This window comes from Gigantopelta aegis, chromosome 14 (assembly GCF_016097555.1).
Source record: "Gigantopelta aegis isolate Gae_Host chromosome 14, Gae_host_genome, whole genome shotgun sequence".
NCBI classification, from domain to species: Eukaryota; Metazoa; Mollusca; class Gastropoda; order Neomphalida; family Peltospiridae; genus Gigantopelta; species Gigantopelta aegis.
The window spans coordinates 54,858,499-54,875,034 of record NC_054712.1 but is presented as its reverse complement, the minus strand read 5'-3'; the positions used below and the strand labels follow the sequence as shown (position 1 = coordinate 54,875,034).

At 36.0% G+C, this 16,536-nt stretch overlaps 1 protein-coding gene across 1 annotated transcript in view; it reads left to right on the top strand.

The window, feature by feature from the left end:
* Positions 1–9,864: 9,864 nt before the first annotated feature.
* LOC121388283 (ankyrin repeat domain-containing protein 11-like) overlaps positions 9,865–16,536 on the top strand; it is a 61,711-nt gene continuing 55,039 nt past the window's right edge. Inside the window, exons 1-2 of the mRNA XM_041519564.1 lie at positions 9,865–10,013; positions 15,436–15,526. Of these exons, the coding sequence (XP_041375498.1) occupies positions 9,945–10,013; positions 15,436–15,526 (160 nt within the window). The 5' untranslated portion in view covers positions 9,865–9,944. The remainder of the gene's footprint in view (positions 10,014–15,435; positions 15,527–16,536) is intronic.

Below are 16,536 nucleotides of genomic sequence, written 5' to 3'. Positions count from 1 at the left end.
AAGATTGCTGAAATGGAAAACCAAGTGGCGACCATGTACTAAGCACATATTTTATCCTGATTTGGCAGTTAACAGACAGTAGTTGTATGTAAATAGTGGCCAATATTTGCCTTCTTTTATTTACACCATTCTGCTGTTCCAACGCCAGGGTTGGGAAAATCCAGTCTGTGGCTGTTCTGTAAGTTTAGATGACTAGCAATCAATCATTTCTACATGTAGGCTGAAAAGTATTATATAGCTTTATTATGGCTAAAATTGGCTCTAAATAGCCTGAGCAAATAATGTTTAGAATTGATTTTAAAAATAAATGCTTAATTACATGTCATTTATTTCAGTTTTGTGTTTGTAAAAAAAGAAATTATAGAAAAGAAAAATTATTTGAGAGAGTACATGTACTTTGAGACTTTATTTCAAAGAGGCTGTTAAAGGAAGGAAATGTTTTATTTAACGACACACTCAACACATTTTATTCATGGTTATAAGGTGTCAGATATATGGTTAAGAACCACACAGATATTGAGAGAGGAAACCTGCTGTCGCCACTTCATTGGCTACTCTTTTTGATTAGCAGCAAGGGATCTTTTATATGCACCATCCCACAGACAGGATAGTACATATCACAGCCTTTGTTACACCAGTTGTGGAGCACTGGCTGGAACGAGAAATAGCCCAATCGGTCCACTAACAGGGATAGTAGACCGACTGTACATCAAGCGAATGACAGCAGGATCTGGGCGGGTTAAGGTTTTCTTATACCCTTTTAAAAACACAATTGACAAAGCTGTGTAACATAACTCGTTTTCATAACTTAGTCTTTTATTTAGTAATATTATAGACACTGATAATGATCAAAACATTGTACTCTTATTGCTTTTAAATCACTATCATGTAGCAACTGATGTTTGTTAATACTGAAAGTTTTATGTCTTACTAGTACACATAATATATTACTAGGTAAGACCGGTAGTAATACAGCAGGGTAGTTCCAAGTTGACTGACACTACATTTTCAGATAATTTTTGGATTTCAAATGCAGTTAAACTCCTTTAAACCGGACACCCACATAACATTTTTGGTTTTCAGGGGTATCTGGTTCAGAGAGGTTATATTTTGTACTGGTACCGTATGTAAAAAGTGATCTTGAAAAACTTTAAAGTTTTGTGTGAATTCTTGTTTACAGAGGTGCCAGTTTTGAGAGGTTTCACTGTACATGCAGGTCTACTGTATGCTGTTTACTTTTGTGTTGGAATTTTTCTAGCTGTTGGGTTCATATTGGAAGACCATTGGGTTCATATTGGAAGACCATAGGCTTCTTAACGTTACAGGATTTAAGTCATCAGACTAGGTTAAATAGTCCTCGGTGGCCAATTAATTGATCATGACAGACATTAAATTGTTACAGTGTTTTGTAATATCAATCAGTCAGTTAAATGAGTACTAAAGTTCATTTAAAGTAGTCTGTGAATGTGTTATGTTAGCATTAAGTAGCTTATAAATTGTCTTTCTGACCTCGACATGCAAAACATTGAGGAGAGTGATTAATTGCTCCTGTAACTCATGGTACGTTATGAGGAGCCATTTAAGATATTACCAAGGTATTATATTGATACCATATAAGGAAGGAAGGACATTTTTTATTTAACAACACACTCAACACATTTTAGTTATGGTTATATGGCGTCAGACACATGGTTAACGACCACACAGATATTGAGGGAGGAAACCTGCTGTCGCCACTCCATGAGCTACTCTCTTCAATTAGCAGCAAGGGATCTTTTATATGCACCATCCCATAGACAGGATAACACATACCACGGCCTTTGATGTACCAGTCCTGGTGCACTGGCTGGAGCGAGAAATAGCCCAATGGGCCCACCAACGGGGATCGATCTCAAACCGACCGCACATCAAGCGAGTGCTTTACCACTGGGTTACATCTCGCCCCCTTGATACCATATAAATTCACATGCTAAGGACAGCTAAGAATTACTCCTTGAACTAGTCTTAGGGTAGTAATGGGAAGCGAGAGTGATAGCTCCCTTTAATGTTGAGATCTGGTCTTCTGTTGTGAACCAAACAGCAAAAAAATGCTCGACGGCAATCATGACAAAAGTACAGATATTTAAAATAAAATATTGACTGAAAAATGTAACATCAGTCACTATGCGTTTGCTTTGAAAGAGATGCTAAAATACTGCAAATAATCAGTTGCAGAAATCTCGCAGATAAAACCTTGACAGTTGGCGATATAACTGCCAGTAATCCCAATAATCGGCTAAAAAACAAAACCCAGGTACATACATTTGTTTTATATTCATTTCATAGTTAATAACTGGTACTTTAACATTTAAATGTACAGGATATGTAACTGGTTATTCCAGACTTGATACCATATGATTAGGGGAGGGGGTTGCAGGAGAATCATAACTATTACCAATATTTTATAACTGGTGTACCTGTTGCATTTAAAAGGTTTAAATAAAAAAATTAATTTGTGGGTGATGACATCTGTCCCCACCCTCCAGTGCTGAATTTGGGATCGATGTTAACTAATTAGCTCATGCTATGGTGGTGTTAAACATTCAGTCGTTTTTAAAGATGTGGTCCCTGTTATATCTGAAGTCATTAAAGTTGCCTTGGCCATATGGAAAATGTGATGAAAAGCATTTAGGCAAATGACGGGTCACCATGGCCAATGAGGAGGCACCAAGACAGATGACAAGGACAAGAAAAAATAACTAAATATACCCACCTTTTCTGTCCAATTCATGTTTTAAAAAAATCGAACAACAATAACAAAAACATTGTTACATCATTTTTGGAACTTCAGTCTGACCAGAGACAGACTATCATTTGTTTTGTTTATTTTTTATCATAGTGATTGTATTTTGTATGAAGACTGTTCATGGCAACTATTGATAGTGACAACACATGTTATCAAAAGTTCTGTACTTGTGTTTTTCATTAGTAAAGATAAATGCTGTTATAATAGTTGAGACAAGCTTGTAACATTATCTAGTTGCCAGATATTCACATTACTAATGTTCTGAACATTCAATAACTGTGCACTTTATGCTTCTGGTTGGCTTTCGGCCATCATACTGGTGTCTGGGATGGTGATCATTTTAACAAAAAAAACCCATTTGCTGTTATTGCCAGTATCGACTGATGACTGTTTTGTTTCACAGACATTTGAACTGTCCTTGATGGGGTTTTTTTTAATGTACAATGTATGTGTTATGGTCTGTGCTTTGCTCAGAAGGCACTAATAAGATATTAAGGCATGTCGGGGAAAATGTAATTGTTTGGTAATTTGTATGACGTCCATGGCCCTTGTGAAGTTAGCAAGAATGGAAGACTACTGCTTGTAAGCCATTTGGAATGGTCTGACATGGTTATTCATGAGCGACTACTATCCTGAACTGCATGTTAATGCAAGGCTTTATGTTGAGGTCAGAAATGTGACGACTCTGTGAATTTATTTGTGTAAAAATTCACATACAGTTTGTTTATGAGAGTCTGTGTTGATTCACATGCAGAATGATACACATTCAATAGTTTCTTTTATCAACACGGTAGTGAATACATTGGGGGGGGGGGGGGCACTAATAAAGTGCTCATTACCAAAGTTTGGAAAATAATTAAACTTTACTTACGTTGTCAGACTTTAGTGCCAACATGTAATAATGCATCTTGATATGTTCATGTTAATTCTGCCTACCCTCGTAGTGCTGGGGTGTGTGGGGGATGACCCCTTAGTAATAAGGTTAAAGTTTGTTTTGTTTAACGACACCACTAGAGCACATTGATTTATTAATTATCGGCTATTGGATGTCGAACATTTGGTAAGTTTGACATATAGTTTTAGAGAGGAAACCCACTACATTGTAGCAAGGGATCTTTTATATGCACCACCCAACAGACAGGATAGCACATGTATACCACTGCCTTTGATATACCAATCATGGTACACTTGTTTGAATGACGAGGATCGATCCTAGGCCGACCATGCATCAAGGGAGCACTTTATCATTGGGCCAAGTCCCGGTCCCCCTTACTAATAATACACCGTACTATTAAAACCACATATTACTAGTGGAAAAAAGTAACTGTGTAACCTAAAAAATCGGATGAAAATAAAACCGCTCAATATTTTAGCCTGATGTTTTGTACATGTTACCAGTGAACGCACCGCCACACAATAGCTGGGTCAATGCCGTATTTGCACGTGCAGTTTTGCTTCTGGGACATGGACATGTTTTTCCCATTTTTTTCTCCCAACATGTTACTTTTCAAGTTTTTGTCGACTTTTCAACTGTCGGGTCACTGCATGCCAACCGGGGGTACAGAAAAGCAGGTTATTTCTGTTGAAAATTGTAGCAGAGCAATGCCCAGGATAAACGAAAATGACCGCCTTCGCGCAATTGGCATGATCCAGGCTGGTATGCGCCATCGCGCTGTCGCTACGCAATTTGGTGTACACATAAACAGTATTCAGGCTTTGTGGAGACGTTATCAACATGTTGGTAATGTCAGAGACCAACAATGTGCAGGCCGTCCACACGTGACGTCACGACAGCAGGACAACCACATCAGACTCGTGCACCTCAGGAATCGATTCCAAACGGCAAGTCTGACAGCGCGGACCATTCCTGGATTGCGTGCCATTAATCCCAGAACTGTACGGAATCGATTACGTGAACATGGTATCCGTCCGCGACGCCCGGCTGTCCGTTCAGTTTTGCTAAGACGTCATCGTGTAGCACGTTTGGCTTGGTGTAGAAGACACTTGCACTTTAATCGCCGTGACTGGGCGGGTATACTGTTTACGGACGAGTCCAGGTTTCACTTGGACAGCAGTGACAGCTGTTCAAGAGTGTATCGTCGTGTTGGAGAACGTTTTAGTGACACCTGTGTTGTGGAGCAACGTGCATTTGGCGGAGGCAGTGTCATGGTTTGGGGTGGCATCACGTCAACTGGACGAACACCTCTTGTGGTCATCGATGGCAATTTGAACGCTGTACGCTACCGTGACAACATTATTCAGGCTCACGTCATCCCATTTGTGCAAGGACAGCAACGTCACATCACGCTTCAGCATGACAATGCTAGACCTCACGTCGCCCGGGTGGTAATGGATTTTCTAGCACAGCAGAACATCGATGTGTTGCAGTGGCCTGCGGTCTCACCCGATCTTGCACCAATCGAGCACGTCTGGGATGAGATGCAACGTCGTGTACGTGCACTGCCTAACCAGCCGCTGACGTTGAGAGCGCTTGGTCAGACGTTAGTACAGATCTGGAACGGCATTCCCCAGGCATTCTTCAACAATTTGGTAGGCTCTATGAGGCGACGGTGCCAGGCCTGCATCGACACAAACGGTGGCCATACGCGCTATTAACTTTGTGAACTGTTTTTTTACCCCCCATGTCTTTCATCCCCAATACCGATGAAATGACGGATGCTGTGACATTTTAAATGAATTGACGTTTTGCTTAATTGCCTAATAAATAATGCTATATGATCATTTTATCGTTTTATGTCTTGAAATTATGTTTTTATCAACATGATAACCATACACAGTTACTTTTTTCCACTAGTATATATAGGAAATAATCTAAGACAATCTGTGGTCCTCTGCAACATCATACTCATTGTTACATCAGTCTTATCTTACAATGTAAGAGTCTTTTACAAAACTCATTAAGAATAATGGAAATACGGACATACATTACTTGTTTGATATACATAGACAGTGGTTATCCCAAAGTGAATAATTAAATCTCTATATGGTTGATGTAAACCAGTTGTGTATAAACACATACATGTACATCAAAGTATAATTGCTTGAAATCTGTACAAAATGTTCAGGTTTTCTTGTCCAAATGACATAAAGAGCCCATTAGGCCATAATAAAATAAATACTAGATTTTCAGCTCTGCCCACCCCAAATATAAAGGTCCACTACCATTTGTAGTCCCCTACCAGTCCCACCGGAAAGGACCATAGGTTTCGTCTCCATCCTCCTGTCTGTCTGTCTGTCTGTCACACATGGTTTTCAGCACTATTTTTTTCGCAATGTCTCAAGATACTGAACTGAAATTTTGCATCGCCTTATGATGTACTGTTACAGATCCAGGTTCTACTTTCATGGCTATTTACAAATTTTTTCACAGAGTTATTGCCCTTGAACATAGGAAATGTTGCCCTTGAACATGGTTTTTTCTTTTCTTTTTTCTGCTCCATTTAAAAAAAAAAATGATGAAAATGTAGCATTTATTCTGTTATGGCCTTAAACTATTTGATTATTTCTCTGAACATCAGATTAACTCTTTGATGAACATATTCTAAAATATATCATCCAGAACGTAATCTTTGTTGATTTGGCACCTGACAACTTAAACATTGCATATATATCATAACTAAATTATTAATAAATACTTGTACAATATACAAGATTATAAATGGACAATCTTTTTTACTGCTATCTTTAGAAAGGACCATTTTGCTGCATCATTTACGTGTACTATTAATATATATTAGAATACTAGAATACACGTAGAACCACAGTGCATTGTCATGGCAACCTATGTCAGGTTTAACATTCCGACATTAATATAAAAATGAAATGCCACATCTTATGGCTTTTGACTGAACACGCTAATTAAAGTTAATGAATTTACAATGATATTTCGTTGCTGACTTAGTGGTTGCCACAATGCTAGACGGACACATACATGTGTATATGGATATATCAGTATTGGATGATAATCAGCCCTGGGTACTTGTACGTAGGTAAGAGTGTTAATGAAGTAAAGACAATCCTACCTTTGACATGAATGCTTTAATGATTTATCTCTTGCTGTGCAGTGTCATGATTTTTAGACACTAGTCTTGTTTGATGTCAGAAGTATATTTGCTTTTCCAACAATATGAGCATTGATTTTTGTAAATTAATTTTTTCTTTCTTTTGGTTTTATGTTCTTTTTGTTTTTTTGTATGATTTTTAGACACTTGTTTGATGTCGGAGGTATATTTGCTTTTGCAACAATATAAGCATTGATTTTTGTAAATTAATTTTTTTTCTTTCGTTTTGTTTTTTGTTATTTTAGGGTTTTTGTGTTCTTTTTTTGTTCTGTTTTTTTTGTTCTACTTTTTATGGTCTTATGCAGTGATGTAGATGTAGCTGGGAGCTATGCAGATAAAGCAGCCAGCTGTTAGTATCATGCCTTTTGATTGATGTTTTTATATTTTTATGTCCCATGTAAGTTTCGATCGTGATGTATAAACACATCTCATCAGGGCTTGAAATAATAAGCTGTGAAAACTGAAAAATGGTATATTTTTTTTAGACCTAGCAGTTGAAATAGAAGTTAACTGATTAAAATTGCCCCCAAAATTGCAGGTTATTTTTCAAGAGAGAATGTATATATATACGATTATTGCATCTGTTATTATCTTGTGATTCTGTTGTATTTTATTTCCATAATGCTCCAAAATACATCTCAGAGGTCCATATTGTTCACACACTGTCCCAAAGCTTTCCCATGCCCCGTGCTGTCTCATTTCCAGCAGACCATATTTTTCTTTGCAGAACATATTTCTTTTAGCCTTCTATTTCAAAACAATAACAGCAGGTCATATTTTACTTTGTTTCGAGTTCTGCTTATGTATCCAAACCTATGAGAAAGGAAATTTGGCATAAACCATTTTATGGGTAATGTAAAATCAAATTCAGGTACCCCCCCCCCCCCCCCCCCCCCCCCCCCCCCAAAAAAAAAAAAAAACCCAAAACACAACTGATTATAAACAACTTAATTTGCACGAGATGCGTGCAAATGAAATGATCGTTCTCACAGTTTTCAGATGCTTGCTTGTCCTAAACTGAGAGTTCATGGTAACAAAAACAAAAAAAAAGTCTATAACAATTATCTCGGAATTTTGCGATGCGAATGGCAACATGATACATAACCAGCTACCTGCCTAGTTTAGTGAGTGTAGACAAAGGATACTGAAGCACGACATGTGACTATTGATGTTCCGTTGATAGATTATAAAAGAAAACTGAATGCTTGTGCTCTTCTGTTGTGTGATTATTGATTATAAAAATTCATAATTGATTGTCATAGAAATTGTTAATTGTTATTGCAGTGTTTGACAAATGTTTGAGAAAGTCACTATAGCCGTCACAGAAGCTTTGGCTGGTGCCCTATGTATTATTGGAATACAGTTGATAATTTCCACTAGCCCAGACCAAAAATTACTAGCCTTGACCAAGGACTAGTGGAGTTGTCAAATCCTGGTGATTGTTCCAACAGTTTACATACTGGAATTGAAAGGAAAGGAAATGTTTTTTATTTAATGACACACTCAACACATTTTATTTACGGTTATATGGCATCGGACATATAGTTAAGGACTACACAGATTTTAAGAGAGGAAAGCCACTGTTGCCACTTCATGAGCGACTCTTTTTGATTAGCAGCAAGGGATCATTTATATGCACCATCCCACAACCATGGCCTTTGCTACACCAGTTGTGGAGCACTGTGCTAGAATTGAAGTAAATATGCTGGTGTTCAGAGTTGTTTTCAGCTGTATTAAAGAAAATAAATACTGAATAGGTATTAAACTTTAAAGGTAAAAGTAACAATTTGTAGGGTCTCTACCCACTGTTGTGAATCCCTCTTAAGGCCATATAATTCTAACCAATTGTATAATTGAAAGTTGATCAGTTGGTGCCAACAGATTATCACTGACAATCCATGGCAAGATTCCAAACAATTCCCAACACTACACGTGACATTGAGAAAATTATTGTGATTCATCTGTTCTAAATTGTTAAATAAAAATATAGTCCAGATTGTGGCTTTAACATAAATAGTTGTAGTTTAAACGTGCAGAATGTGTTAAATTAAGCAGCCCCTCAAGCAATCTGAGTGTTCGTTAGTAAGCAGCAGGTTGCAATTTTCAGCGGCTCCAATGCCGCCAAAGCTCCCAGTTTTTAATGCTTAACAATTGCACATAGGTCTTACAGCGATAGAAATAAGCAGACATTTTCACTAGTCAGCCGGACAAGTACATGTAGAAATCTACTTGTCAGCCAATATTTATACTTGTCCAAATAAGTGGTTAGATTTATTCAAGTGCTAGGACAATATTTTTGACTGCTTAAAATTAAACTGCACTGAACATTTTGACTTGTTCACTGGGCAGGGGCAGGACGTAGCTCAGTGGCACAGCGCTCGCTTGATGCGTGGTCAATCTGGGATCGATCCCCATCGGTGGGCCTATTGGGCTATTTCTCGTCACAGCCAGTGCACCACAACTGGTATATCAAAGGCCATGGTTTGTGCTATCCTGTCTGTGGGATGGTGCATATAAAAAATCCCTTGCTACTAATCGGAAAGAGTAGCCCATGAAGTGGCGACAGCGGGTTTCCTCTCTCAATATGTTTGTGGACCTTAACCATGTCTGACGCCATATAACCGTAATTAAAATGTGTTGAGTGCGTCGTTAAATAAAACATTTCTTTCTTTGTTCACTGGGCAACCGTCGAGATACATTTTGCAGATTTTCACTTGTTGAGACAGACAAGTGCTTATTTCGAACACTGCTTAATGTTCTCAGTAGATTTAGCCGTCTGTTTTTGTTTTTTTTTGTCTAAAAGTCACCTACTTTCAAATCTTCTGAACACATTGCATTCCTTTTGTGTATTTAATAATTTCATATTAAACATTCAGACATTTTATGGCATCCAGGATTAATTTCTTTATTATTATTTTTTTTAATATATTTTTTGGATTTGTTGATTGTTTTGTTTGTTTGGATCTTAAAATGTACGTTTTTTGTTTCAGATGAACGTCCGTCATGGGATGCTGGCTTTTGCGAACTGTTCTACATGTCCGGCTACTTGATCCTGATGGTAGGACTAAAAACTCTGCATGCCTGGTCTACGGTACAAGATACTGTGCATGCCAGACATGTCAGAGAAGAAATCGCCTCCTAGAAAGGTCAGTCTATGCTTTTATTAATTTATTAACCGTTACGTAACGTGACAATGAGCAGCACACTGCTAATTTAACTGCTAATATTAGATGTGATTATATACTTATATGGGCAGGATGTAGCCCAGTAGTAAAGCACTTTTTTGATGCCCAGTCGGTCTAGGATCGATCCTCATTGGTGGACCTATTGGGCTATTTCTCATTCTTGCCAGTGTGCCACAACTGGTATATCAAAGGCCGTGGTATGTGTTATTATGTCTGTGGCATGGTGCATATAAAAGATCCCTTGCTACTAAATGTAGTGGGTTTTCTCTCTCAGATAATATGTTATAAAATTACCAAATGTTCAAAGATGAGAATCCTCCAGATGTATCAGGAATTCCGGATGTTTGCACTGTCCGATTATGGTTCGGGTTTTGTCAAAATTTGCTACGTTTCACACCAGGAGTCTGGGTTTTTTAGCAACCCAGTAATCCGGATTTTATACTTACGAAGTAGTCTGGGTTTTATACCAACCCAGCAATCCGGATTTTATACTTGTCCAGTAGTCCGGGTTTTATGCCAGCATTTCGGCGATTCCAACATGACCGCACTATATATTATCCACATATGTTATCTTCATTACCATTGGTCAGTTTTGATCTCTGAGATCTGTCAGCAGTGTAAATGTGCGTATTTGTTTGGACTACAGCGGTGTACGCCGGTCGATGCTCCCTCACATAACCGGTCAGTCAGACAAGTGACAGCAGCAAACTTGTTGGAAAATTCCAATAAGGCAGCCGTGTTTACATCTGCATCATTTAAACATAATATTTAATAATACAAAGTCAAGGACAAAAAATACTTCCAAAAACGAATGATTTTTTTTTATTGTAACATTTAGCCATAGCCTACAGCTGAAGACTTGAAATCAAATAATCAAAAAAGAATGGTAGAAAACCTTCTTTTTTTGTTGTCCGTTACACATTTTTAACAAATGATTAATAACACTACATACAACATAATTCGATATTTGGTTCAGAATGCAAGCTGTAGATGTGAGAGACAGGTGGTTGCAAAGATGTTTCTTGATAATCAATGTGTGTCAATTATTGTAAAAATATAAACTGTATTATAAAATTTAAGATAGATAAAAATATTGTGAAACCACCAAAATAAAATCAACTAAAAAAAACCCTTTAAAATGATCTAAACTAATAATTAGAAAAGGATTAATATTTTTACTTTCAGGCCATTATATTTTTTAAATTGTCTGGGGGAGCATTCCCCCTATACCCGTGACTGCCTCGCATTATAATTTATAACCTGCTAAACAGTATGTCATTTAAACAATGTTCTAAATAAGCCTCTGTAATTTTCAAGATTTTTTGGGATGGGGCATTCTCATCTATGAATGTTTGACATCCAATAGCCGATGATTAATAAATCAATGTGCTCTAGTAGTGTAGTTAAACAAAATAAAGCTTTATTATACTTATACTACTTAACTTTAGCCAGGGATATAGAAAATATTATACAGGGCTTCTAGAATTTTATAAAAAATCCACTAACCATGGGATCAGTGATTTTTAAAATATACTACCCATGATTAAAAATTCACTAGCCCTACTTTAAATAAATACATTTTTACTAATAGTAATAATTAGATATGTCACCTAAAGAGGAAAATTTAGCTTGAAAATCCTTAGAAAAAGGTGGAAGGATATTAATATTTACAAAATGCAGCATTTGACAAGGGTTTTTTCCACTAGCCGTCGGGCTAGTCGTAGTAATTATTTACTAGCCCAACACTGAATATCACTACCATAATCTAGAAGCCCTGAAATATGTCATGATAAACAATTTGTACACCTCTTAACTTTATGCGGGAATGTGACCAACGAGTCTATGCAATTTGTAGAGTAATACATGACTACAATTAGAAATGTCATCCATCAAACACAATAAATGCAGTTGCTTTACTTGATATGTTTTTCCAAATATCTCTAGCGAAAATTGAGTACATATAATGGTTGTGAGAGTCTTATTTACAGCCCTCGATGGTATAGTGTTTACATGATAGCATAAATAGCTGGGGGCCATTTCACTAAACATCGTGAGTTTACATCTGTTATACCGGTCGTGTGTTTGGCATCAATTTCACGTAGAAAAGTACATCATTACAGAAGCTGGAATACTTTAAAAGACAAAAGAAAATTAAATATGTGTTCTTCTAACTATATTTGTTGAACTATAATAGTATTAAGAATTGTGGTTTAGTCGTAGATTTATGTTTACGTGCAAAACTATGCTTATAATGTTTTGTGAAATTGAGCCCTGCTCTTTTGATATAGGGTCCAAATTTAACCACGGCAGTTAAGGCCGTGGTTGCCGTGCTTCCATTCTTGCTGTGGCATCCTGAAAATCAGGTGTCAATCAATGGCAACAAAAATTTGGGACTTTTGTCTTTTCTGATTGTAGAAAGGTCTTTGAGTTCAGTACTGTCATTAACACAACGACAGCTGCTGTAGGGTTGTCAGTATTTTAATCTAATTAGCAGGGGTGGGTGGGAATTCTCCTCAGATCAGCTGTTTTCCTCTCATGGAACATTGCGTTTCCTCGCATTTTAATCGTCCTTTCCTCCAAAATGTGTCAGATGGCACAGATTTTAACCTAGGATTTCAAGAATTTCTGGGGCCCTGTCTAGTTTTCTTCTTTTTTACAGTTCATCAGTTCCCAGCCCTGAATTAGACTTAACATTTCAGTGGTTTTGAGGTGAATTATTTTGAGGTCAGCATGTTTAGACTTAATTTGGGCGTGATTATTTTGGGCATATGTATTTTGGGTATGTTTATTGCTTCAACTTTGATGCAGTCTAAAGTCCTGGTAACCCTTTTAATTTTTGGTTAATCCATCATGACCATGTCAGTTATGTTCTAAATTTAATGTGTAAACCGGAATATCAAAAGTAGTGGTAAAGTGCGTACAGTTTTCACCATGAGCAAAATCAAGGCAAGCTGAAGATGATGGTCCTGAAATGGTGCCAGGTGAACAGTTAAAATAATTTTGCAAGGTAGTCAATGTGCTACACATCTAAACCTTTCCTGGCCGACACATACATGACGTACATATGTAGGGAAATGTCGGTGATCACTTACGGGTTTCCTCTTGAGACTACATGTCACATTTACCAAATGTTTGACATCCTATAGCCGATGAATCAATGTACTACATAGAGATTATTAAACGAGCTTGTGTGTCGTACTGATTTTACAAAACGAGTGTCAGGATTTTTGTATTGCCCAAACGAGAGTGAAAGTAATACATGAAACCTGACATGAGTTTCGTAAAATCAGTACGACTCACACGCGAGTGTAATAATTTCTTTATTATCCATATTGTTGTTGTTTTCTTTATGAATAGCAAGACCCAACTCAAAATGTTTCAGCGACATCTACAAGGAGACTACGAAATGACGTCATATTTTGAATGCACAGTTTCAGCTAGGCCTGGGGAAGCATCGTCATGTTATGACGTCACTTCCCAAAATTCCGTCATTGCACTTGTTATTACACGTGTGCTTCGTATGATTATTATTAACTCGTTTATGTTCAGTCATGTGAATAATAAAGTGGAATTGTTAACCATGGTCATGCACATTCAGAATAAGCTGTTTTAGTGCACGCTTGTCGTGGGCACAAATTCATGAGTGAGCAAGCCATTGTGTCCAAGACAGGAAAGATTGTTAAACAAAACAAGCTTTAATTTATAACATCCAAGAGTGGTCTGAAATGTTCATGAATTGGCATGGCTACTATGCCCTTTATAGGGAAGTTGTCATTATATGTATATATGTGTGTGTATGTATGTATTGATGTATGAATATCTATATATTGTATGTATATCGAGGTTGACTGTTACATAAATAGATATTAACGCACTGGCGCAGGGTATAATTAAATCCTTTCTGGCCTCACAAATTGTCCCATGCCGTTGCTGGGACTCGAACCTGTGGCACCAAATCGCCCACAAATTGCAAGACTAACCATGTATGTATGTATGTGTGTGTGTGTGTATATATGTGTGTGTATATGTATATATATATATATATATATATATATATATATATATATATATATATATATATATATATATATATATATATATATATATATATATATATATATATATATATATATATATATATATATATATATATATATATATATGTATATACATATACACAAGATGTCTTTTACAGAAGATTTAAATGTACTCCCATTTATACACTTTTTCTTTCAAGGTTGCACCTTGCCACAGAAAACAAATATTGATTTCTGCTTGCTTGTGTTTCTCATTATGCCATTAGACATCCTTTGACTTTCTTTTTGTAATTAGTGCTTAAAAGTTCATGGTTTGCAATGGTGCGACCATCTCGGGTATTGATGAATGTCTCGGGATCGATGACTCATGTATTCATTACTAATGAAACATTGAGTCATACCCGACTTGTTGTGTTAAACAAAAGACGCCAAATTTATCTTCAGATTAGGTAACTGGTTTAATTAGGGAATCTCTCCTCTTTGTTGTGTTTGTCAAGATTCTATTTTAAAATGATCACAAGTATTTTTAGCCTACAGCAATGTTTTTTTAACAGTGAATAATCAATCACAGCAGCCAGTAAATTATTGTTTTCAATAACAAGCTAAAAGTATATGTCTGATTTTAGAAATAATCTATTTTATTTATAAGTATGAACTAAGAACGTATGTGTTTCATTTAAGAAATTATCAATTTTTGTTTATCGGTATGAACTATACGTGTATATATAGGTACATATAATTCACTGACTGATGTATATCAAATGGATCTTGTGTAACAAAAGTTTTCATGATTTATTTATTTCACCGGTGGTGATTACAACTTGGTAAGTTGTAAAGGTTTTGGGTTGGATGTTAAAAGGTATTAATCACTTAGTCACATGTGTGTAATTTTCCTAAATAGCTGTGTATATAATTTAATAATTTATGATAAATGTTGATGTTTATATTAGTTACTGGTACAAGTCATAGTTTTTTGTGGGGGTTTTTAAGACTTAAAAGTGCATAAAATTAGCATGTGATAATCACACTTTGCAAATTTGGCCCATATTCTTAAGTTTTGTATTAGATGCATTATGTTTGAAAATGTATTTCCAAATTTATTTTACCTTAGCCACACAGAATGCAACCAAATAAAGGCCATTTGATAATTACTGAATGAGATTTTTAGTGTATTTTTTGTGAAATACATTCCGATTTGCTCAAAAATTATATACTAATTCAACTTAACACTTATTTGACAAATTGACAAACTGTTATGCTGGTTATTTGAAGGTATGTAGATTTCTTTTTACATTTTTTTGTTTGTTTTTGATTTGCTTATTTATTTATTTATTTGTTTATTGCAGGAGAAGCCACAGTATGTGAAAACGCCACAATCTGAAAGTAAGGGAATGAAAAGAAAACTTATTATTACTGAAAGCGTGCAGGAAGATGATGGTTAGTGGATTTTATTATTTTGTTAAAATATTTTCTTTAATAACATGTTGGGTGTAGTCAAGGCTCTCAGGGTTTCCTCTCTAAGACTACATGCAGACTATCCAGAGATCCGACTTTTTCAGACTCTTTGGTCTTTGTCCTATTTTTCTAACTTTTTCTTAAAAATACCAAGTTTTTCCTACTTTATCCTAATTTTTTGTTTTACTTTACCACACACAGTTTCAAAATGCTGCTAATTGTAGTTAAAGCGTGCATATTGCTTGTGTTATTATAAAAGTGAACAGTTATGGGACAGTTTTGTGGATGGGATTTTTTTGTGGCAAGATATATCTCCCAATTTGCTGCACCAGACAATCTCAACCTATTAAATTTACACCCTGAAAGTCAGTGTGAGATCAAATTTAAATATGCACCTTTTTGAGTTAACACATTCGTTTACCTAGTGTGAAAATCGTTTCAGTCCTATTTTTGTCTTACTTTTTCTTTCTATTTTCCTACTTTTTTCTTTCTATTTTCCTACTTTTGTCCTACATTTTCTATATTTTTATACCTTTTTCTTAAAGGTGTGCTGGACAGCCTTTTTGACATCCTGTTTGACATTCAGTAGCCGATGATTAATAAATCAATGCTTTAGTGGTGTTGTTAAACAGTATTAACTTTAACTTTTAACTATGTTAATACTGGTCCATTTGCCTGGGAAATGGTTTGTGTAGGGCAAGTAAAATGTCCTCTAACAACTCTAAAAATAAGTTTTTATGAATTTAAAGCTGTAACATATTTGACAGTTTTATTTTTTTAAATTTAATAAAAGATGTTTTGCTGAAACAACCAGCTCTCAAAATATATTATGGCAATCAGCGGCAGAGCTGGGCGGTATACGGTATATATCGTTCGGTATCAGTATCATACCAATGCCGATTTACTATATCTAGCAAATTTCAGTATTGAAAAAAAAATTCCTGGTACTTAGTAAAGCACTAACATATCTGACGAACACAAAAAAATGGGTT